We start from the raw sequence: 25,235 nt of genomic DNA on the forward strand, positions 1-25,235 counted from the left end.
TTTTGTATTATTAGTAGAGCTGGGGTTTCACCATGTTGGCCAGGCTGGTCTCGAACTCCTGACCTTGTGATCTGCCCACCTTGGCCTCTCAAAGTGCTGGGATTATAGGCGTGAGCCACCGCACCTGGCCAGGAAAACTTTCAAAATTAGAGTCAGTCCTCTCAAACCCTGCTGTTACTTCATAAACTAAGTCTATGGAGTATTCTAAATCCTTTGTTATCATTTCAACAGTGTTCACATCTTCACCAGGATTAGGTTCCATCTCAAGAGACCACATTCTTTGTTCATCCACAAGAAGCAACTGCTTATCCATTCATGTTTTATTATGCTAGTGCAGTGATTCAGTTACATCTTCAGGCAGCCATAGCCTTACAAAATGTATTTCTTAAATAATGAGACTTGAAAGTCAAAATGACTCCTTGACCTATGGGCTGCAGAAGGGATGTTGTGTTAGCAGGCATGAAATCAACATGAATCTCCTTGTATATCTCCATCAGAGCTCTTGGGTGAACAGGAGCACTGTAAATCAGCAGTAATATTTTGAAAGAAAATCTTTTTTTTCCTGAGCAGTAGGTCTCAACAGTGGGCTGAAAATATATAGTAAACCACACTGTGTAAGTAGATGTGCTGTCATCCAGGCTTTGTTGTTCTATCTACCCAGCAGAGGCAGAGTAGAATTAGCATAATGCTTAAGGACTCTAGGATTTTCAGAATAATAAATAAGCACTGGCTTCAACATAAAGTCATCAGCTGCACTAGCCCCCTAGCAAGGGTCAGCCTGTCTTTTGGAGCCCTGAAGCCAGGCTTTGAGTTCTCCTCTCTAGCTATGACAGTCCTGGGTGGCATCTTTTCCCAAAATAAGGTTGTTTCAACTCCAATGAAAACCCGTTGTTTAGCAAAGCTGCCGTCATCAGTGATCTTAGGTAGATCTCCTAGATGACTTGTTGCTTTATCTTGCACTTTTTTTTTTGAGATGGAGTCTCACTCTGTTACCCATGCTGGAGTGCAGTGGTGTGATCTTGGCTTATAGCAACCTCCACCTCCTGGGTTCAAGTGATCCTCCTGCCTTAGCCTCCTGAGTAGCTGGGACTACAGGCGTGTGCCACCACACCCAGCTAATTTTTGTATTTTTAGTGGAGGCAGCGTTTCACCATGTTGGCCAGGCTGGTCTTGAACTCCTGACCTCAGGTGATCCACTTGCACTGGCCTCCCAAAGTGCTGGAATTACAGGCATGAGCCACCACGCCTGGCCTATCTTGCACTTCTGTATTATAGAGACAGCTTCTTTCCTTCAGCCTCATGAACCAACCTCTGATAGCTTCAGACTTTTCTTCTGCAGCTTCCTTACCTCTCTTAGCCTTCAGAGAACTGAAGAGAGTTAGGGCCTTACTCTGGATTAGGCTTTGTTTAACGGAATATTGTGGCTGGTTTAATCTATACAGACCACTCAGAGTTTCTCCATATCAGCAATAAAGCTGTTTTATTTTCTTTTCATTTGTGTATTCACTGGAAGAGCACTTGAAATTTCCTTCAAGAACTTTTCCTTTTCATTCACAACTTGGCTGTTTCAACATGCCTTCCTCACTATGCTTAATCATTAATCATTTCTAGTTTTGATTTAAAGTAAGAGATGTGCGACTCATTCTTTTATGAAACAGTAGCCATTTTAGGGCTATTAATTGCCTGATTTTTTTTTTTTTTTGAGTCAGGGTCTTGCTTTGCTGCCCATGCTGAAGTGCAGTGGCGTGATCATGGCTCACTGCAGCCTGGAACTCCTGGGCTCAAGCAATCCTCCTGCTTTAGTCTCCCAAGTAGCTGGGACTACAGGCATGAGCCACCACCATGCCTGGCCCCTAATTTCAGTATTGCCGTGTCTCAAGGATAGAGAGGTCTGAGCAGGAGAGAGAGAGAAGGAGGCAGCTGGTCAGTGGAGTGGTCAGAACACATGAAACATTTATTGACTCAGTTTGCTGTCTTATATAGGGGTGGTTCATGGTGCCCCCCAAACAATTATGACAGTAATATCAAAGATCACTAATCACAGATCACCATAACTGATTTAATAATGGAAACATTTGAAACATTCCAAGAATTACCGAAATGTGACACAGAGACATGAAGTGAGCACATACTGTTAGAAAAATGGTGCTGATAGACTTGCTTCATGCAGGGCTGCCACAAATCTCCACTTTGTAAGAAACATAATACCTGTGAAGTACAATAAAGTGATACACATGAAAATAGTTGTGCCTGTTATATGACATATATACGCGTATATATATATAACTTGAGAATTTATGAAGCAACATGTCAAACAGCTTATAACACTATAGTGTACTAACTATCCAAGTGTTTGAGACACAGTTAAAATAATCGGTAATGAGGACAATGACAGAATATCTAGTAAATCTTAATTCCCTATCAAACCATGCTCAAAAATGAGTCTTAGTAAATTCAGCATTGTTGCCCTATGTCAGGGACAAAGTACATGTATATTGCATAGATAGACATGTGACAAAATAGAAATTGGTTTTCTGAGACAGGATTCCCCGCAGCTTCTGCAGGAGGGAGAATGTAATTGGACACCAGGATTGCAATCATAACCTTTTATAATTTCAGCTAGTTTTGTGTCTTTTAAAAAAATTACATTGGATAGTTATTTCAGGATACAGTGTGTTATGGGTTAAATTGTGTCCCCCCTTCAAATTCATGTGTTAAAGACCTCACTTCCAATATTTTACAATGTGACCTTATTTGGAAACAGGGTTGTTGTGGATATGATTAAATATGAGGTCATATTAAAGTAGCACCTACCATACTCCAATATGACTGATGTCCTCATAAAAAGAACGCTAAGTGTGCAGACAGACACGGACATGGAAAACGTCATGTGAAGACTGGCGGGGGTATGCTGCCACAAGCCAAGGAATGCCCAGACCCTGAGAAGCACTAACAGGCTCCCATCACAGCTCTCAGAAGGAACCAACCCTGCCAATACCTTGATTTGGGACTTCCAGCCAGACCTCTGACAATAAATTTGTTTAAGTTGCCTAGTTTGCAGTATTTTGTTCCTGCAGCCCTAGCACATCAACAGTGAAAAGAACATGGGCTCTGATGTCAGCCTTTAGTCTCTGCCCTGCTGCACGATTATTTTTGACTTTTGACAAGTCATTTCCACATTCTCATGCTTAAAATTCAATTTAGAATAACTTCTACTTTATTGGATTCTTTTGGGGATCAAATTAGTTACAAAAGACGTAAAGTGACCGACCCTCAAAAAATGATTTCTTTCCCTTGTTCTGTGATGTCATGCATTCAGTTATTTTCAGTGACTTTTGTGGAATCCTAAATATATCAACTTAAAAAATTACATTAACGATATTCTTGGTTACCTGACTGTGGTGCGGTGCTGCAAAATAAAACCACCTATTAGAATGTGGGTTAATTAGATGGGACACTGCGATTTACAAAGCTTTCTATTTGCTGCCATGCCCAGCAGAATGTCTTTGCATACTAGGTACTAAATAAAATTATGTTACTTAAATGTCACAACCTCTAAAAGTTTAAAAAATGACTTCTCTAAAAAGTCAAATATTTTTTCCTTGGCGTTCCTCTTACAGAATTGTTTTTAGTGATAAAGTTTTATTAATATACTTAATGCAGAAATAACCTCATTTTTTTTTTTTTTTTTGGTAATCTGGATCCCCTAAATAGAATGCTAAATTTGTTTCTTGTGCAACAAACAAGTTACCACTTCTGACTCTTCATCTTGAGCTTCCTTTTTTTTTGAGACGGAGTCTCGCTCTGTCTCAGGCTGGAGTGCAGAGGCGCGATCTCGGCTCACTGCAACCTCCGCCTCCCGGGTTCAAGCGATTCTCCTGCCTCAGCCTTCCGAGTAGCAGGAGTTACAGGCGTGCGCCGCCACGCCTGGCTAGTTTTTTTATTTTTAGTAGAGACAGGGTTTCACCATGTTGGCCAGGCTGGTCTCGACCTCCTGATCTCGTGATACGTCGGCCTCGGCCTCCCGAAGTGTTGGGATTACAGGCTTGAGTCACCGCGCCTGGCCTTGAGCTTCATTTTTAAAGGAAGGAGCAGGAATGTTAACCTACACACAAAAAAAATGCTTTCACGCTCGATTTACTCTAGGTGGGCTTCAAATGCGCGGTTAGAGCTTTCTGCTGAGCGTTGAGACCGCTGTTTACGTAAGGACCATCATGCGTCGTTTCCAACCTAGATTCTAAGAAAAAAGCGGCCCAAGTCCCACCTTTCGCAGGGAACAGCTGATTCTGTTTTTCCTTCCCAGCCAATGGTGATCAAAAGCTTCAGGACGCGGGTGAGTCACTGCGGAGGAGCCGAACACTGACCGCGCCGTCCCTGCCAGGCTCCCGCGCGGCCGGCAGCGCGGCCCTGTGCTCAGGCGGCCCCCGGTCTCAGGCCTCAGGCGGACCGCGCCCCGGGCTCGTTGCCCTCCCGCCCCGGCTGCCGGGCTGCGGGGCAGATGGACTCGGAGCGCCCCGCCGGTGAGTAGCTACGACCCCCGAGGCCACCTTTCCGCGAACCGCTTGGCGGCAGGAGTAGGTGACCAAGGGTGGGGACGTTGGCCCAGCAGCCGAAAGGGGTCTTCAGCGCGCCCCGACCCCTCGGGGCTGCGGGGCGGAAGCCGGGGCGTGACTTCCGGCGCCGCCGGGTGTGGGACGGAGGTGTGGGGCGGAGGTGTGGGGCGGCTTTCGGCGGCCCCAGAGGCGCGGGACTGGGGCGGGATTTCCGGCGTCGCCGGAAGTGCATTAGCGCCAGGTCGGGGTTGTGGGGTCGCGTCAGTGCGGAGACAGCGGTGTCCTGCGCGTCGCTGGGTCAGTACTGGGGCCGCGTCCTAGGGACTCACTGGCGGTGCGCGACCCGGGCTGGCTCCGGGGGTGGCGGGCGCAGCTGCTGTGACAGGTGAGTGCCGCCATCTTCCTACCTGTCGGGCGCCGAGTCCTTCCCCGGATGCCCCGGAGTCCGGACACTGCAGGGCTCCTGGGGGTGCAGGGGCAGTCGGGGCATAGTGGTGGATGGGGTGCAGGTGGGCTTGGAATGCGGAGGGTCCGTGGTGGTGCAGGAGGAGTCGGGTCCCAGGAGGGCCCGTGGCGGTGCAGGAAGGGCCGTGGTGCAGAAGGGTTCAGGATTCAAGGGAAGTCGGGGCGCAAGAATAGTCCGTGGAGGTGCCAGAGGGACCAGGGTGCGGGAGAGATCGGGACCCGGGGCGGTGCAGAAGAGGTCGGAGTCCAGGAAGAGTCGGGGCGCTGGAGGGCCCGGGGCGGCGCTGGAGGGGTTGGGGGCAGAAGGGTTCAGCCCGGGGTCTCTCCCCGCCCCCTTTGCTTCGGCCTGGGCATCCCGGGAAAGGGCGTCTCCAGGGAAGCACTTGGGAGGCCCTTCAGAGAGGAGGATGGCCTTCCTTCTATCCAAACAGTGGGGATGGTCGGCTTCAAGAAGGGTGGTGAGTGCGGAGTGACGGATGCTGAAGTGATTAACACAGCGCCATGATATTGTTCCCCTTTTGAAGACTTCCTTTTCCTTCCCTTCCCCCTGAAAGCAGCCACCGCTGGAGGGAAACATTTTAAGACAGCTGTTCACCGGAATAACACAAGAGCAACAATAATAATGTACTCATTTACTAAACAAAGTTGAATAAATACATTTTTCCAGGTTGTGAGCGAAAATGGCTTAAGGTCTGCCAGGTTTTTAGAGATTTTGTCATTTAACTTAAATGGTAAAACATTCGTCCCTTGAAGCGGATACCATTATAGAAAAGTGTTAATTGCTTGGAAGTTTCATTTATTGAAGTTCAAGTGTTTTTCTCTTAAATTCAGTATGTTGGCCTGTGAGTTACGGTCATAAAAGTATTGCAGGAATTATTTACCTCTGAATGAGAAAGCTCAAGATAGTTATATCTCCAGGAACTTTCTACGTCTTCTGAACTTCCCCCAACCCCAGCACACACACACACGATCAAATTCGAGTCTTTCAAAATAGCTTTTGATATGTCCCAGGAGTTGAACACGGTATCTAAATATGAACTGACCAACGTGGAACGAATGGAGTGATCTGTTATCCCCTGGGTTTGGACGCTGCCTTTCTATTACTGCTCACAGGAGACGGAGTAGGGACTCATGTACACTGGCCACGTCTCAACAGCAGTGTGACCTTGGGCAAGGCCTTCCTAAGTCCCCACTCCCTGTCCTCTAACATGGTGCTCATATCAGCCTCATTTTGTTATTGGGAAGGTTACGTTATGTAATATATGCCAGCCATTCTTGCAAAGTGCTGTATACAGGAGATCTTGAGTGAGTGTGTTTCCCTCCTCCTCTTTTTGGGTAGCTATGTTACACTGTTCACTTTGGGCATTTGCCCTGAAGTAAAATCCCTAAGTCCCTTTCGCTGAGGTGAAACTAGATAGAGTTTTCATATTTATCCTGTCTTATTTTTTCAGGGAAAAGATTTTACATCTGTTGAATTTCATCCTTGGTTGAAAGTTGTTCTTTTAACTACTGAGATCTTTTGAAAATCTTGATGGCTATTTATCTGATTAATGGTGTTTCCTCATTGATTGTCATCCACAGAATTGATGGGGTATGTATTCCATGCCTTCATTGCGTCAATGAGAAAACATTTTAGGCAGGTTAATACTGATGACAGATTTCTGAGGTTGCCTGTAGAGACCATTCTCTTCCTCGATATTGCTCAGAAGTTGAATTTGGTGTCTCAGCCCACTAGGAATTTGTCTAACAGTGTTATTATGATAAAATGTTACTACAAACTTGATTAAACTTCTGGTGGAAATTCCATCACATTTTATTCAATTTTCAATTTATTTCTCCAATTTATTTTTAATGCCACGTGGACATTATATTCCTTAACCATTCTTTTGCATGTGATTAACATTTGTGAAATGAACCATTTAAGCAAGTGTTTTTGCTTTGATGAAAGAAAAATGTTTAAAATCCTACTGGATATGAAACCGAAAGTAATGTTTTGTGTTTTTTGTTTCAAATGAAAGTGTAAATTAAGAATTTGTTGGCAGGGCGTGGTGGCTCACACCTGTAATCCCAGCACTTTGGGAAGCTGAGGTGGGCAGATCACCTGAGGTCAGCAGTCAAGACCACCCTGGCCAGCATGGTAAAGTCCTGTCTCTACTAAAAATACAAAAATCAGTTGGGCATGGTGGCGGGCACTTGTAATCCCAGCTACTCAGGAGGCTGAGGCAGAAGAATCACTTGAACTCAGGAGGCATAGGTTGTGGTGAGCCGAGATCACGCCACTGCCCTCCAGCCTGGGGGGACAGAGCGAGATTCTGTGTCAAAAAGAAAAGAATTTGTCGTATTGCTGTTTAAAGCTACTTTGGTTATGTTATCTGCCTTCCTGAAATTATCCACACTTAGGAGAATGACAATTTCTGTAGCTACAAATTAATTAATATTGGAAATATTGAAAAGAATCTGGCCAGGCACAGTGGCTCACTCCTGTAATCCCAGCACTTTGGGAGGCCGAGTCACGTGGATCACGAGGTCAGGAGTTCAAGACCAGCCTGGCCAAGATGGTGAAACCCCGTCTCTACTGAAAATACAAAAAATTAGCCAGGCATGGTGGTGGGTGCTTGTAACCCCAACTAGTCGGGAGGCTGAGGCAGAGAATTGGTTGAACCCGAGAGGTGGAGGTTGCAGTGGGTCGACATCGCGCCACTGCACTCCAGCCTGGGCGACAGAGCGAAACTCTGTCTCAAAAACAAAAGAAAAAAAATATATAGAAAAGAATCTTTTGAGAAAGAGCAGAAAGCTAAGTGTTCATTGATGCTGTTTAATATTACAGCATTTCTGTCGCCCAGGATATGCCGCGGAATATCTCAGCTCACTACAGCCTCCACCTCCCAGGGTGGAGCAATTCTCGTGCCTCAGCCTCCGGGGTAGTTGGGAGGTGTGCACCATCACGCCCAGCTGATTTTTGTATTTTAGTAGAGATGGGGTTTCACCTTGTTGGCCAGGCTGGTCTTAAACTCCTGACCTCAGATGATCCGCCTGCCTGGGCCTCCCAAAAGGCTGGGATTACGGGCGTGAGCCACCATGCCTGGCCCAATATTACAGCATTTCTAAACATGAGGAATTTAGCTTGCTAACACAAAGTGTGTTTATGGGTTTCATTAATTAGTTGAATGTTTGGCCAGTGCCTGCCGTGTGTAGAGCACTGTGCTGCATCAAAGCTGTGTGCCTATTGTTTCTGACTGCTTACAAACAGTAGGGGTATATTACGTACATGGCAACATATACTAAGGGCAGGACAGACTGTAAATGAGTCAGGAGTTCAGAAGGAGAGTTTATTCTGTTAAATCCATGGTAGGATAAAGAGATTGAATTTTTAGAGGGGACTATTTATAGTTTCTTGAAAATAATGTTTTATTGAAAACCAGAAGGACATTTAATCTCCATAAGCCTTCTTTTTAATATGGTAATCTGTCCAATAATATTGGATAAATGTGAATATTTTGAAGGAAAATAATTACGTTTTGGAATCTCAGGTTTCTCTTTGCTTGTATTTAGGTAAAACAGTGCATAGAGGTTAAAGAAGCTTATATTTGGAGTGAAGAAGTTTGTTTTTTCTCTTTACAGTTATATAATCAGTTTATTAGTGTTTAGTCTGTTAAATACAATCGGGCGCCACATAACAAATGATGTTTTGGTCAACAACAGACCTCATGTAAGATGGTGGTCCCATAAGATTGTAATACTCTATTTTTACTGTACCTTTCCTATGTGTAGATATGTTTAGATACACAAATAGATACCATTGTGTCACAGTTGCCTGCAGTATTTAGTACAGTAACATGCTGTGCAGGGTTGTAGGCTAGGAGCAGCAGGCTCGGCCATCTAGCCTAAGTGTGGAGTAGGCTGTGCACCTAGCTTTGTGTAAGTGTACTCTGTGATGTTCCCACAGTGATGAAATCACCTAACGATGCATCTCTCAGAACCTGTCCCCATCCTTAAGCGATGTATGACTGTGCTGAAAGGCTCTTAATTGGATTTGGGAACTCTGTCTCATAGGAATGTTATGAAGATTAGTGACTCTTTGTATTTATTGATCCATTTAAGCCTTACAGCAATTCTTTGTAGTAGCTCTTCAGCCTCTGGTAGATCTGCCAGTCCACCAACTTTCTTCCAGTATCTCTCCATTAATTCTTTCTGTTTTCACTTCCCTTCTTGTCTATTTTAGATTCCATGGTATACCATTTCAGTAGTTTTACAAACACCTGCCACTTCCTTGTCCCTCTTCCCATGATACCAACCTGAAAACCCCCTAAACTTGTTATTAAACATTTAAATAAGATTTATGCTACTACTGGTTGAGCATTCTAATCCAAAAATTCAAAATCCACAGTGCTCCAAAATCCAAAACTTTTTGAGTGCTAACATGACACAAGTAGAAATTTCCACACCTTGCCTTGTGACAGACAGGTTGTAGTCAAAATGTGGGTGTGCAACATAGTTTATTCAGGATCCCCTAGTGCAAAATAAAATTACCTTCAGGGGGCCTGCTGTGGTGGCTCAGGCCAGTAATCCCAGCACTTTGGGAGGGCGAGCTGGGCAGACCACTTGAGGCCAGGAGTTCGAAACCACCTCGCCAACATGGCGAAACCCCGTCTCTCTTAAAAATAGAAATATTAGCTGGGCATGGTGTTGAGTGCCTGTAATTCCAGCTACTTGGGAGGCTGAGGCAGGAGAATTGCTTGAACCTGGGAAATGGAAGTTGCAGTGAACTGAGGTTAACGCCACTGCACTCTAGCCTGGGCTACCGTGGAGACTCCATCTCAAAAAAAAAAAAAAAAAATTACCTTCAGGCTACGTGCATGAGGTATACATGAAACATAAATGAACTTTGTGTTTTGCCTTGGGTCCCATCCTTAGGATATCTTATTACATATATGCGGATATTCCAAAATCTGAAAGCGTCTGAATTCTGAAACACTTCTGGTCTTGAGCTTTTTTTTTTTTTTTTTTTTTTTGGGCCAAGGACTGAGTTTCCATGGAGGATCTGGTGTGAAAGGAAGGAAGTGGTGATAGGACCAATACAGACGCTGGGAAAAAATGTGGAGGGTGTGAATACAGAGATGATAAGATTACTCCAGTATGAAAAAATCTGTATTTGGTGCCAAGTTCCAGGGAGGTGATTGTAGGAAATCCATACATTTGGTTGCAGTTGATCAGCAGAAAAAGATTGCCAGTGGTGTTGACTATTTTGTGAAGTGGCGAAGAAAGCAAGCTAAACCAAAGAGAACACCGTGTAACTTATGGAGAGGCTGGAATAGCCAGTGAGATAAAATCAGTGATCCAAAACTTATAATTTTGATGAGAAAGGAAAGGTGATATTGTAATCTCTGCATTTTTGGTAACCAACTTGTAGAATGTCTGGAATGCATCAGAATGTTTCTACAGATGAAGTTCTTAAGAGAGGGAAGGGAAACCCTTTGCTGGTTTTATTTACTTCATTTAACTGAAGATAGAGTCTCCCTTTTTCTCTGAGGCCATATCAGGACAGCTTTCACAGGCTTTTGGTGTGGTTTCTTTTTCTCCTTTACAAAACATACTCCATAAACTACAAAGTAACTGTTTTATGTTGTAAAGCAAGACTTACTTCTCCTTTAAAAATAGGCCTACACATATGCAATTTCAGAATAAAAGATGATTCTTGGCTTTCTGCTTGCGGAAAGATGGAGACTTATTTTTCCTTATTCCTCCCACTAAGTACATCTAAAAACACTGGACATATATAAAACAAATGTGAGAGTGGGCCGAGCACAGTGGCTCATGCCTGTAATCCAAGCACTTTGGGAGCCTGAGGTGGGCAGATCACAAGGTCAGGAGTTCGAGACCACCCTGGTCAATATGGTGAAACCTTGTCTCCACTAAAAATACAATAATTAGCCAGATGTGCTCGTGGGCACCTGTAGTCCCAGCTACTTGGGAGGCTGAGGCAGGAGAATTGCTTGAACCCAGGAGGCGGAGGTTGCAGTAAGCCAAGATTGTGCCATTGCACTCCAGCCTGGGGAACAGAGCGAGACTGTGTTAAAAAAAAAAAAAGAGACTGAAAGATGGAGAAAAGAAAGTAGCCTTGCTTCGTACATTGGGACCACAGAAATGACACCAAACTTAGTTCTGTGAGTTTTCTTTTTGCCTCATGTATCTCATATATTGTGCTGGATAAGCTAGCAGCGCAGGTATAAAAGGACTCAGACAAAACAAGGCCCAAGAAAAGCCTGCTCTCTGTGTCTGAAAGACCAGGAAGGGGGCAGCCTACAAATCAGAGAACTTTTCGACGGTAAGTACTTTCCTCCAGCTAAATATCACAGGAAACCCTGCAGCACCACCCTTATCCTGCTAATCAGAGAACTTTTTGACGGTAAGTACTTTCCTCCAGCTAAATATCTCAGGAAACCCTGCAGCACCACCCTCACCCTACTAATCAGAGGCTGGGCAGGTACTTCAGATTCCCACTCATGACAAGCCGGGATGAGATGCTCCTCTCTGCAGGGTTGCTGTCAGAGAAGGTTGACTGAGGAGTTGGGGTTTTACATCTGCTGGGTGGTGACAGAGCACAACCTCCGTTCTGCTAGAGTATCGTAAGAGGGACCTTGCAAAACTCAGGAACTTTACTGCTGCCCTGTGGTCATGAGGCTACCCCTCCATGGTGTGGGGGAGACTGTATAGGGAGCAGCAGGGAGGCAGCCCTGATTCAGCCTTGGTGGTGGGAGTGGAGGTTTGGGAGGAGGCTGAACTTTCCTTCTCATGCAGGGGTCCGTGGAGGCTGAGTGGGAATCTCAACTTCCACCTCACCGTCCACATCCACCTGGCAGAGGCCTGCTCTAACAGAAGACTTACATCAGATCCTGAGTCTGATGTCAGGGTTTCAATGGAAAGTCACTCATAGGAAAGTCACTGCATTCCAGCCTGGGCGACAGAGCGAGACTCTGTCTCAAAAAAAAAAAAAGAAAAGTGTTTTACTGGGGTGGTAGACACCCTAAATAGCCTGTCTTGATGACTATGTGTTGTGTACCTGGTGCAAAGTTTCTCATGTATGACATAAATTTTCATAAAATGTAGTGACAATACCAAGTGCTGGGGTGAGGATGTGGATAACTGAATCTCTCATGTGTTGCTGATGGGAATGTAGAATGAAACAGCCACCCTGGAAAATACTGATAGTTTGACACTCTTAGACAAAAACCACAAAAACTAAACATGATTAAATATAAGCAATTCTGTTTCCAGGTATACCCAAGAGAAATAAAAGTATACACATACAAGAAATTTGCACATTAACCTTCATAATAACCTAAAATATGGAAACAACTAAATGTCTATCAGTTGTATTTGGCAATAAAAGGGAATACATTACCACTATGCTACAACGTAGATGGACTTTGAAATCATTGTGCTAAGTGAAAGAAGCCAGTTGTCATAGACCAGCGCGTGTATTGTATGATTCCATTTTTATGAAATGGCCAGAACAGGCAGATTCATATGGAGAGAAAGTAAATTAGTGGTGCCTAGCGCTAGCTGGGAAGTGGGTGAGAGAAATGAGGAGTGAGGGCAAATAGGTGCGGGGTTTCTTTTTGGGGTGATAAAAATGTATGGTGATTGTGGTAATGATTGCATAACTTCCCGAGTATACTGAGAGTCATTGAATTGTTCACTTTAAACAGGTGTCTTACATGGTGTGTGAATCATATATCAAGATTTCTTTTAAAGCTAAATATACATTTACCCTGTGACTGAGCAGCCTTATCCTTGGGCTGTTTATCCAAAAGAAATGAGAACTTAGATTCACATAAAACCCTGTATATTATTGTTCATGGCAACTTTATTGGTAATAGTAAAAAAATGGAAAGAATATATATATATATATATTTTTTTTTTTGCAGCAAGTGAATGGTTAAACAAATGGTTAAATGTCCATACTGTGGACACTAGCTAGTAATAAAAAGGAAGAAACTGTTGATACATGCAGAAAATTGGTTGGATCGTAACCATTAAATTGAGTGGAAAAAAGAATCTCAAAAAGGGTGCCTGCTCTTTGATCATATTTACATAACATTCTCAAAATGACACACTTGTAGAGATGGTTACAGATTAATGGTTATCAGGAGTTGAGGGATGGTGCCAGGGAGTTGGGGTAACTAATGGGTAGTGTGGGTGATCTGTATGGTTAGGGGAGTGTTTTGTATCTTGAACATGTGGCACCTAAAGGAATTTATATATGTAACAGCGTGACAACTATACACACATTATACTAATGTTAGTTTGTTGGTTTAGTGAAATTAACAAACTAACAAATTAACAAATTGTACTGTAATGATGTAAGATGTAACCACTGGGGAAATATGGACCATCTTTGCAACTTCCTGTGAATCTGCAGTTATTTCAAAATAAAAAGTTGAGGCCAGGCACGATAGCTCACATCTGTAATCCTAGCACTTTGGGAGACTGAGGTGGGTGGATCACCTGAGGTCAAGAGTTCGAGACCAACCTGGTCAACATGGCGAAACCCTGTATCTACTAAAAATACAAAAATTAGCTGGGCATGGTGGTGCATGCCTGTAGTCCCAGTTACTCGGGAGGCTGAGACACGAGATTCTTGCTTGAACTTGGGGGATGGAGGTTGCAGTGAGCTGAGATGGTGCCACTCCACTCTAGCCTGGGAGACAGAGCAAGACTCCATCTCAAAAAAAAATAAAAAATAAAAAAATAAAAAAAGTGGGAACTTCATAAGTCACACGACTGTTTTGGTTGAGAATTAAGTTAAAGCTTTTAAAATCTGTCCTAAATAATAGGCAAACTGTCTTCCAGGTTTCTGACATTTTTGGGTTATGCTTGGCTTTTAAAAAAGTTTTAATAACAAAATTTATATATGAGAGTTCTGCATAGTATGTAAGAAACAGGAAACAAAGCTAAACTGTATATACTCACATTCATATTTAGAAAGATATTTAGAAGAGATATTTAGAAAAATGCTACGACTTCCTTGAATTCTAAGGTTAAATATGTTGATTTCTACTGTTTTATTTATAATATTAAAAATAAATGAAGTGAATTTTTATAAGTGACAATATTTTCTCTTAGAAAAATATTTTCAGCCTTGGTATTTAGAATTATAATTAGAATGCTTAATAAACTGAATAGGAAAGATCTTGTTTATGTTATTAATAACCTTTATGGTAGACACTCTAAATTTTTTGTGAATACATTTCATCTCTGTTAAGAATACTGTCTTTTATGTGTAGATAAACTTATTTTTCAAAACAGTCTGACTTGTTTAAAAAGAAGGGAACGCTAGTGATTTTAAAATATTGTAGAAAAGGAATCATTTTATAACAAAGTAAGGAGGTGTTAGGGCTTATTGAGTAAGTGAGAGCCGTTCGGAAGGAAAGGAGTAGCATTTCAGGGATGTGTGTCTGCACCTGGTAATGTCTAAGGAGTTGATAATGAAGAGGGCTGGGCACACCAGAAATAAGGTCTTGCCTTGAGGCACAGGCTATTGCTGTTGCGTAAGTCACCATTGTAACTGTCTACTTGGAATTTAGATGTTTACATAGTCGTTCCGTGTATTTTAAAGGTTAGCGTGTTTTTCTGTTATGCTGATATATTCACAGAACCATCCCCTACTCTTGGGACTTGGGCCAGTCTTTTCTCTAAATGAAGATGATGGAGGCATGTTGGCTTCTGGGAGGTCGTGGGCGTGTCCTGCTTTGCCTTTGACTGCATTTGGGCAGGCATTCTGGGACAGTGGGGTGCTGGCCTGACGATAGGATTGTGTTCATGGGAGGAGGGATCAGTAATAGCAAAACGTCAACAGGTCATGTTCCAAATAGCAAAATCTGTAGTCGAAGAAAGAAGACATGTGTGTAAATATATTACCTAAGATTGTAGTAAGTAATGTAGTGATATAATTGGGAGGAAGGATGGATAATAACAGGAAATGAGTAGAAAATGCCCAAAGTGGGTAAATCATAATGTTTAAATTAGAGATTTGAATAACTTAATCACTCGTGGTTAGTTTGAATTGAGATATGCTGTAAATATACACGCTGAATTTCAAAGAGGTAATCATAAAATATCCCATTGTTTTTTATGTTGACTATAAAACATTTTAAATGTATTGGGTTAAGTAAATCATTAAAAGTAATTTCATATGCTTTTATTTTTAAAAATGTGGACACTGGAAAATTTACGTCCATGACTTGTATTATATTCCTGTTGGACAGCATGAGTCTAGAATCTGTAATCTAGAATATGCAATTAACATTGGTTCCCTCGGGGGAGTAGACTGTGCCTGGGGAACGTTGGGTTAAGGGAGAGCTATTTTTTTTTTTTAATTTTAAACCTCTTTTTTGCCATTTGATACTTAAGATGTTAATGAAATTTGATAAAGAAATTACTTTTTAAATAAAGGCTGTGGTCCCTACCTTAAAACATCTTAATTTGTCATATTCCAAATTATATAGTTAATGTTAACCATAGTAAGGAAGCTTGTAATTAAAAGTCATCATTATCTTGTTCACTGTTTTTCTTTTGTTTCAACTCGCTGTATCAGAAACACTGTTTTTTCTTGCTGTTTTTAGCTTATTGCAGGAGTGACCAGGACACTACCTCCTAGAAGTAATGCCCACAGAAAGCGCAAGTTGTTCGACTGCTCGCCAAACAAAACAGAAGCGCAAATCCCATAGCCTTTCTATACGAAGAACTAACAGCTCGGAGCAGGAGAGGACGGGACTGCCAAGAGACATGTTAGAAGGACAAGTAAGCTACGATTGATCAGGGCCTTATTGGTTGATTTATTTTTGAGACAGAGTTTCGCTCTTGTTTCCCTGGCTGGAGTGCAATGGCGCGATCTCCGCTCACCACAACCTCCGCCTCCTGAGTGGAAGCGATTCTCCTGCCTCAGCCTACTGAGTAGCTGGGATTACAGGCGTGCGCCACCATGCCCGGCTGATTTTGTATTTTTAGTAGAGACGGGGTTTCACCATGTTGGTCAGGCTGGTCTCCAACTCCTAACCCCAGGTGATCCACCCGCCTTGGCCTCCCAAAGTGTTAGGATTACAGGCATGAGCCACCGGGCCTGGGATCAAGGCCTTATTTTAAAGATGGTGATTGTGTCTGTAATGTTATAAAAGTAGCCAAATATATAAAGGTCTCGAAAGTAGAAAATAAGGGTTGAGTTACTAAAAAAAGATCACCCCTCCCAAACACCCCCAAAATAAACTCATTAAAACTTCTATCAAATACAACAGCATACACAGATGGGTTAGCATATGTATACTAAGTAATAACATATCAAAGTAGGTATGAGAGTTTGGATTAGTTTTATTCTTCGTACAGGCTTGTGGACAGTACAATTCTGGGTTTTCTGTCTCTAATAGTCTCAAGAAAAGAAGAGTATCATATCCTTTTAATGATCTCTTTCTGTTCTCTGAAGAGTTTTTGGAATCAGATCTTTTAGTGACTTTGCCTAGGTTTATCCTTGTCTGCTGCAGTGAGTGTGTCATCCTTGGATTAAAATGAACTAATTATTTTTGATAAAGATAAGTTTTGCTTATACGTTCTCTAGTTCGTTTATAGCTGATGAAATTCTGTCAGAATTTTTAAAGAGTATTGTGAAGCCTAGACGCAGTATATTTATATTAAAATAAGCTCTAGATATACCTAATATATGGTTATATATGTATATAACTATATATAAACTTAAAACCATTCCTTCACAATTAGAGCAAATTCATCAGCCATAATGCTGTAGGAATATAAAGCTTAAACCTGAGAAATTGGCTTCTGTGAATATTGGATCTTGTTAGGACCATGTGGGTAACTTTATGCCAGGACTTCGAGGCCGGGACCTCTACACTGAGTACAACAGTGTGAACCCAGAACCTGACATGACTGTTGCCACGAAGAGGATCTTCACCTCAAATTAGATGATTATGCATTGAATAAATAAACCAATACCTGGTTCTAATTTCTATAAAAAGTGATTATATTTTAACTTAGTGTTCAAAAAAATTACAAAAATAGCTTTGGTATTCTTAGTGTATTACTTTGCTAGGACTCCCATAACATAATGTCACAGACTGGGTAGCTTAACAGACTGGGCAGCTTAAACAACAGACATTTATTTTCTCATGATCCTTCCAGGCAGCTGGAAGTCCTAGATCAAGGTGTGAGCAGGGCTGGTTCCTCCTGAGGCCTCTGTGGCTCGCCAACACCATCTTCTCCCTGTGTCCTCACAGAGTTGTCCCTCTCTGCGTGTCTTGTCCTAGTCTCTTCTTACGAGGACCCCTGTCGTACTGGAGGGCCCTCCTTTATGACCTCATTTTACTCTCACCACCTCTTTCAGGGCCCTGCTTCCAAACAGTCGCATGCTGAGGTCCTGGGCCTGTGGACTTCAGCATGGGACTTCTAGGGGACTCTGTTCAACACAGCACTTAGGAGACAGCAGAGCTATGCGGCAGGACTCCTGTGATGGGGGCAGTGTCTGTATCTGTATCTGCTGTCTGATGTGGGAACCACCAGTCACATGTGGCTGCTGAGCACTTGAAATGTAGCCAGTGTCCTGGGACATGAAATTTTAATTTTTAAAACTTTTAATTACATTGAAATTTACATAGTCAGATGTGGCAAGTGGCTACCCTATTGGACAGTGTGAGTAAGCAGTCAAAGATAGGTTTTCCTAATTTGTAGGTTCACGTACATCTCTAGCAGTGGAAACCCTGCAGCCTCCCCTGCTGGCATATTCTAGAGTTGTCTCCTGCCTGGGGTGAATGTGTTCTCTGGGCCGTGAATGCCCATTTTCCTTTGTGACACAGCACAGGCGGTGACCGCATCTCATGGTAACCCTCACGAAGGTAGCTCAGAGGTCTCCAAGCCGCACGGCCTCGTCCTCTGCACCACCTTCGGCCTGTGTCTCCCACGCTCGCTCCCTATACGGAGCTCATTTGTTCAATGAGCAGTGATTTGGAGTGGGACCAGTCAGCGTGTTCTGTAAGTGGCCCGCGTGAGGTGCTCTGCCTTCCCCCTGCCGTGGGCGGGAGAGAGCTGTGGTGTCTGCTGCACGCGTTTGGCATGGTAGGTGTGAGGGAGGCGATCTCAGAACAGGAAGGTGGTGATTAAGGTAGGAGTGGCCTCGTTCTAGACAGTGTAGAGTGACGCCCTTTCAGTTGTTGAGGAGCAGCAATATAGAAGAGAGGGCAGATGAGTCTGAGGCAGACATCGTATTAGGTTTAACTTTATACGTCTCAGATTTGCCAGTCTGAAGTAGTTTAGAAAGCCAGGTTCGTGCAGGCACGGGAGGTCTGTCATTGCCGAGAACTGCGACGTCCACGTGCACACAGTGCTGGCTGCGGCCTGAAGAGCTGGCTGCTTCCTGCACGTGCGTGCCGCAGCTTTCAGGTGTGTGTTGGTGTCGATGTGATGAAACAAATTCATTTAAAAGCTTTGCTGAGTCATAGCAGTAGTGTCTTGAGTTTTCTCAAGTGGTACCAAAAGTTCAACAACTCGTTTGAGAGTCTGTGAAATTGAATGGCACAGAAAGGGAGAACTGATGGAAAAGGCTGAAAGTCATTTTGTAAGCGTGCTCTTCCTGGGCTCAAGTTGCCCTCTAGTGGGACAAGTCCTCATTTCTCTGTGCATTTGATTTCTTGATTATAAAGTGAGGTTAATGCTGACTTCTCAGCTTTCTTTTCCATAGCAATTCCTTTTTTTTAAAAAAATTATACTTTAAGTTCTGGGGTACATGTGCAGAACGAGCAGGTTTGTTACGTAGGTATACATGTGCCATGGTGGTTTGCTGCACCCATCAACCTGTCACCTACATAAGGCATTTCTCCTAATGCTATCCTTCCCCCAGCCCCCCAACGCCCCGACAGGCCCGGTGTGTGATGTTCCCCTCCCTGTGTCCATGTGTTAGCAATTACTTTTATATTAATATGCACTTAATATTCAAGTATATATGACATGATGTAATTAGTTGCTGAACAATAAGAGCCTTAAAACATGACGGGTATAGATGAGTAGGAACTGATTCTGTAGGAGGAGATTGGCCTCGTGTAGGAGTCAGAAGGGCTTCCGAGGAGTTGATGCTTGTGGGGAGGGATGTTCACAGAGAGGGAATGGGGCGTGCAGAGGCCACAGGGCAGGGAAAATACTAATAGTGATTCTCAGTTCAGTGCAAGCTTATGTTTCGTAGTTATTGGAACTTCTTCTTTTTTTTTTTTTTTTTTGAGACAGTCTCACTCCGTTGTCCAGGCTAGAGTGCAGTAGTGGTCTTGGCTCACTGCAACCTCTACCTCCTGGGTTCTAGCGATTCTCATGCCTCAGCCTCCCAAATAGCTGGGATTACAGGTGCCCGCCACCACTCCTGGTTAATTTTTGTATTTTTAGTAGAGACGGAGTTTAACCATGTTGGCCAGGCTGGTCTCGAACTCCTGACTTCAGGTGATCTGCCCACCTTGGCCTCCCAAAGTGCTGGGATTACAGGCGTGAGCCACCGTGCCTGGCTGGGACGTCCTTTTTGATGGCCTAGTTTTAATTTTTATAGTTACATTTTCCTTTCTTTTTTTTTCATGTTCTTCATTGGTTTTAGAAGGATGTTTAGAGGCTATAGTACCAATTCAGTAGATTCAGTATTTAATGTAGTATATATATGTGTGTGTGTGTGTAGTTTGTAACATTTTTGTGAGAAATCTGTGATAACTGTAAAACTCACATTGCTAAAATGCTGTCATTTTTCCCTAAAATTTCTGTCTTTTAAGTTAATCTCAGAATCTGAATAAATATAATGCATCTTTTTTAAAAGTTTACAACTCAGCCAGGCGCGGTGGCTCACACCTGTAATCCTAGAGCTTTGGGAGGCCAAGGTGGGCGGATCATGAGGTCAGGAGATCGAGATCATCCTGCCTAACACTGTGAAACCACGTCTTAACTGAAAATACGAAAAATCAGCTGAGTGTGGTGGTGGGCGACTGTAGTCCCAGCTACTCAGGAGGCTGAGGCAGGAGAATGGCACGAACCTGGGAGGCGGAGCTTGCAGTGAGCCAAGATCCCGCTGCTGCACTCCAGCCTGGGTGACAGAGTGAGACTCCATCTCAAAAAAAAAAAAAGTTTACAACTCATCAGAATAAAAAAGTTTATGCTATATGTAAATTTGAAAAGTCCCATTAAGTATCAGCCAGGCACAGTGGCTCACGCCTGTAATTCCAGCACTTTGGGAGGCTGAGGCGGGTGGATCATGAGGTCAGGAGATTGAGCGTCCTGGCCAACATGGTGAAATCCCATCTCTACTAGAACTACAAAAATTAGCTGGGTGTGGTGGTGCGCACCTATAGTCCCAGCTACTGGGGAGGCTGAGGCAGGAGAATTGCTTGAACCTGGGAGGCGGAGCGTGCAGTGAGCTGAGACCACACCATTGCACTCCAGCCTGGGTGACAGAGCGAGACTCTGTCTCAAAAAAAAAAAAAAAAAAAAAAGGTAAGTATTGAAACACTATTTTAGAAATATTTGATGGGGATTTTTTTTTGAAAATTACTCTGGGTGTTGGGAGTAGGGGACACATACCAAATAGTACATAGGCCATGCCCTCAGGGAGGTTGGAGTGGCACATGGCTGTATCTAGCAGGCTCCTGTTGACTGGTGGGTCCAAGCAGTGAGTGCCTGTTATGATATGTTTGGTGCTCAGGACCTGCTTACTTGCTGGACCACACTTGACGATGTAGCTCCTTCCCTTCGCCTTCCCAGGGGTGCGGGAAACACACAGGCATGAAGAGCGTGGCCCGGGCGGGAAATTAAAAGTTAATGTTTTCACTCAATTAATAGACATTTGGCTCTTTTTTGTGAAATTTTTCTTTTTTTCGTCTTCACAACACTCTTTTAGGTGTTATGTAGAGTGATGGGAAGAGTGACTGTGCTTTTGCTTGAAGTGCAGTGGGTATGGCGGGAACTCTGCAAAGGTGCCTCTTCCATGAGGGTCTAGCAGATTAAAATACTTGTAGGAGAGCGTATGATGGCACTCAGAGGCTGTTTATAATAGTTCATTTATGGGAGCTGCCGCCTTTCTCTACAAATTTGGAAGTTTTAAAATAAGGTAGGCTTATGTCCTCTCTTGTAAAGGGAAAAATTGTGTTATTTTGAAGGAGTGTTTGTTTTTAAATCCCATATCATACTAGGTAGCCATTTATGCAATTTGATTTATAGTCTCCTTGGCAGAAATTTGGAACTTTAAACTCTTTAAGCATTTTATGTATAAAAATATGTAATAATACAAAATAAGAGTTTAGAATAAAAGATAATTCACTTTGGAAAAAGCATATTTGTACTTAGAGTTTTTCATTCATTCATTCATTTTAAACAAAGTCTTCTTCTGCAGGATTCTAAACTGCCTTCCTCGGTTCGCAGTACACTTCTGGAACTGTTTGGTCAAATAGAAAGAGAATTTGAAAACCTTTATATTGAAAACTTAGAATGTGAGTATCTCCTATTTTAATATACTTTTATAGCTTTACCTATCCATAGTCAAATTTATGAATAGACATTCATCACTATATTAGTTTTCTGTTCTGCTGTAGTAAACTTAAACTTATTTTAGTGGCTTAAACTAACACAGATTTGTCATCTTGCAGTTCTGTGGGTCTGGTATAATTCCCACGAGGACTCTGTCTCAAAAATAAATAAAAATAAAAAAAATACATGGAACTTATAATTTTCCTACACCAAGTACACCATAAATTGAGAAAACATTGATTTACTTTTTTATTAATATACCATCATTTGAAAATTGATGCATATACTATATCTGACTTATTAAAGGCAAATCAAAACAATTTTGAATTAGCTTGGCTTTAATTTTTCTTTCTTTTTTTATTTTGGAAGTAATGGCCATATGTGCTTAAAAATTTATCAGACAGTATAAAAAGAAATCTACCATTACCCCTCAAGCCCATCGCACTCTTCAAAGGAAGACATTTTCTGCATGTTTTTGCTTTTGGTTCTTTTGGTGGTTAGTCCTGTGAATGTAAGTAATCATCTTCTGGTTTTAGATCTATCCGCTTTAGTGTTAATGCTTCACAGTGAAATAAACAGGTCCTTTTCGCTGCTCTATTACTTGCCAGTTTTTCTTCTTCTAGGGTTTGTGTTTGTAAAATTTATATATATAAAGACAGGGTCTCACTGTGTTGCCCAGGCTGGTCTCAAACCCCTGGGCTTAAGTGGTCTTCCCACCTCGGCCTCCCAAAGTGCTGGGATTATAGGTGTGAGCCACCACACCCAAACTATAAAATTTGTATTAGACAAATGTAACTATAATCAAGTCTTTCATACTTTGTCTACAGGTTGATTCCAAAAGTTGAATACTAACAAAGAGCATTTCCATTGTTAAGCTGTTTTTCACTCTGTAACTAAGTGGTGTGGTTGGATGAATAATGAAGAGAATATAATCTTATGTCATTTAAACTTTGCTTTTGGAAATTTTAATGTTAATACAGGATTCTCCTTTTTAAAGAGTCCACCTTTACAATTCATAGAGGGAAAAATTATTTCAACTTTTTTTTTTTTTTTTGAGACAAAATCTTGCTCTATCACCTAGGCTGGAGTGCAGCGGCACGATCTAGGCTCACTGCAACCTCCGCCTCCCAAGTTCAAGCGATTCTCATGCCTCAGCCTCCCAAGTAGCTGGGATCACAGGCACCCACCACCACGCCTGGGTAATTTTTGTATTTTTAGTAGAGAAGGGGTTTTGCCATGTTGGCCAGGCTGGTCTTGAACCTCTGGCCTCAAGTGATCTGCCTGCCTCGGCCTCCAACATTGTTGGGATTACAGGCATGAGCTAATGTGCCCAGCCCAGAATAATGTTTTTAATCGTGCAGAATCAAGCACTATGGAAACTATGCTGAAATGCAGGTGCTGTCTTTGAGACCCTGATAGCAGTGTCTTCCACAGTGTAGCAAGTGTGTGAGCTTTTACTTTTGGAATGGTATCTTGAATGGTTTCTTTCTTTTTTTTTTTTTTTTTTTTTAGATGGAGTCTCACTCTGTTGTCCAGGCTGGAGTGCAGTGGCACGATCTCGGCTCATGCAATCTCTGCCTCCCGGGTTCAAGCATTTCTCCTGCCTCAGCCTCCTGAGTAGCTGGGATTACAGGCATGCACCACTATACCCGGCTAATTTTTGTATTTTTAGTAGAGACAGGGTTTCACCCTGTTGGTCAGGCTGGTCTCAAACTCCTGACCTCGTGATCCACCTGCCTCGGCCTCCCAAAGTGCTGGGATTACAGGCGTGAGCCACCGCACCCAGCCTCGAATGATTTCTTTAGTTTTTTGAGAACTCTATGAATTGTGATCTTGCTTATTAGAATATTATTCATGTCTTTGTTTATATAACACTAATATATAGCATTTTTTCTGTGTGCAAGTTTTGGAAGTGGTGAGTACACTTAAACATAAAAACATACTTTAGATTTTTGAAAACTTTTTTCTTCCCAGTACGTAGAGAAATCGACACTCTTAATGAACGTTTAGCTGCTGAAGGACAAGCGATTGATGGAGCAGAACTGAGTAAGGGCCAACTCAAAACAAAAGGTAAGGTGAATTCTCATGAAAGTCTTGTCCTGCAGATTATATATGCAGGAAATTTGGAATTTAGTGAAGGATGCTGGCTGGTTTGCGTTTTGCTGTCAGCAGACCTTGAACTATCTAATTCAGGTGTGGGTCTAGGAGAATAAGGAGCTCGGTTCTTGTCCCTGTTCTGCCATGGCTCTGTCACTAGGGTCAAATGAGCCTTTCTGGGCCCCCTTTCTTCCTGTGCAAGACACAAGACCCATTTGCGAGGCTGTGGGTCTTTGATTGTGTGATTGTGTTTGATTGTCACTCTCTGTCCCTGCAGCCAGTCACAGCACCAGCCAGCTCTCCCAGAAACTGAAGACCACTTACAAGGCTTCCACCAGCAAGGTACGCAGGCCACCGGCTCTCAAGCCATCACGTGGTAGCTAAGGTGTGCACATGTGTGCTTTAAGTTGCATATTTTCCAATTAGAAAGGATAGTAGAAAAAGATAAATGGTTTTAAGGGAAATTTAGTGTTTTAAAGGAATGTCCTGGCTGGGCATGGTGGCTCATGCCTGTAATCCCAGCACTTTGGGAGGCTGAGGTGGGTGGATCACTTGAGGTCAGGAGTTTGAGACCAGCTTGGACAACGTGGTGAAACCCTGTCTCTACTAAAAATACAAAAATTAGCTGGGCGTGGTGGCGGGTGCCTGTAATCCCAGCTACTTGAGAGGCTGAGGCATGAGAATCGCTTAAGCCTGGGAGGTGGAGGTTGCAGTGAGCTGAGCTTACACCACCACACTCTAGCCTGGGCAACAGAGCGGGATTCTGACTCCAAAAAAAAAAAAAAAAAAAAAGAATGTCAGTATGCAGGCATTTACATAGTAGCTTACCCTAGTACCTATGGGGATTAATATATGATGTATTAGTAAATATAGTCTTTAGAGGGAATATATAATTTTTGTTGTTAATTGGCTTAATATAAAGGATCTGAATTTGAAGGAAGCTAATAAATAGGTACAAATTAGTGAAAATTATGTTCTGAGCTAAAGTTACATTTTAGTTCATTATGTTCTTTTCCTCAGTTTCCTAAGTGTGATCAGGAAGTGAAGGTCTGTCTCTGAGGCAAATAGGGATGTTCATGGTGTTTTGTATTTTCTTAAAGTACCTCGTGCTGACCTTCTTAAAGTGGAAAGGGTTTAATTGTTTGGGAATTCATTTGTCTGTGATGGATTACTATCAAGTGATATTTTGAGGTAATTTTGTATGCATCTGTACTTTGGCATATTTCAAGGATACAAAAGATAAATTGAAATTTTCAGTGATTTTGCTATGATGGTGTAAGTAGTTCTTGTTAGCTTTTTATTTTTCCAATTTGTTTCCTTGAGTTTAAAGTTACTTAGCATGACATCTATAGTAAGATTAACTGCAATTAATAGAGCAAATTTGGTCCTTCTGCCATTTGTCCTCACTTGATAGTCTTTGGTAATTCTTTGTTATTCAAAAGAAAATCTGAAATTGTTGGTATTTTCTACTGTACTTTCCTTTGATAACATCTAGAATGTAAGTTGCTAATTTATTTGATTTTTTTTGGCCATGTAATGTCTAGCTTATACTTACAAGTTTTGAACTTTTTA

At 42.5% G+C, this 25,235-nt stretch overlaps 1 protein-coding gene across 13 annotated transcripts in view; it reads left to right on the forward strand.

The window, feature by feature from the left end:
* Positions 1 to 4,014: 4,014 nt before the first annotated feature.
* The window catches only part of WDR37 (WD repeat domain 37), a 69,607-nt gene continuing 48,386 nt past the window's right edge, over positions 4,015 to 25,235 (forward strand). The window contains exons 1-6 of one of the 13 annotated variants that reach the window (XM_063727006.1): positions 4,030 to 4,520; positions 6,470 to 6,609; positions 15,644 to 15,821; positions 21,433 to 21,529; positions 23,541 to 23,636; positions 23,941 to 24,005. In XM_063727006.1, the coding sequence (XP_063583076.1) occupies positions 15,684 to 15,821; positions 21,433 to 21,529; positions 23,541 to 23,636; positions 23,941 to 24,005 (396 nt within the window). In that variant the 5' untranslated portion in view covers positions 4,030 to 4,520; positions 6,470 to 6,609; positions 15,644 to 15,683. 13 annotated transcript variants of the gene reach the window in all.

This window comes from Pongo abelii, chromosome 8, assembly GCF_028885655.2.
Source record: "Pongo abelii isolate AG06213 chromosome 8, NHGRI_mPonAbe1-v2.0_pri, whole genome shotgun sequence".
Classification (NCBI taxonomy): Eukaryota; Metazoa; Chordata; class Mammalia; order Primates; family Hominidae; genus Pongo; species Pongo abelii.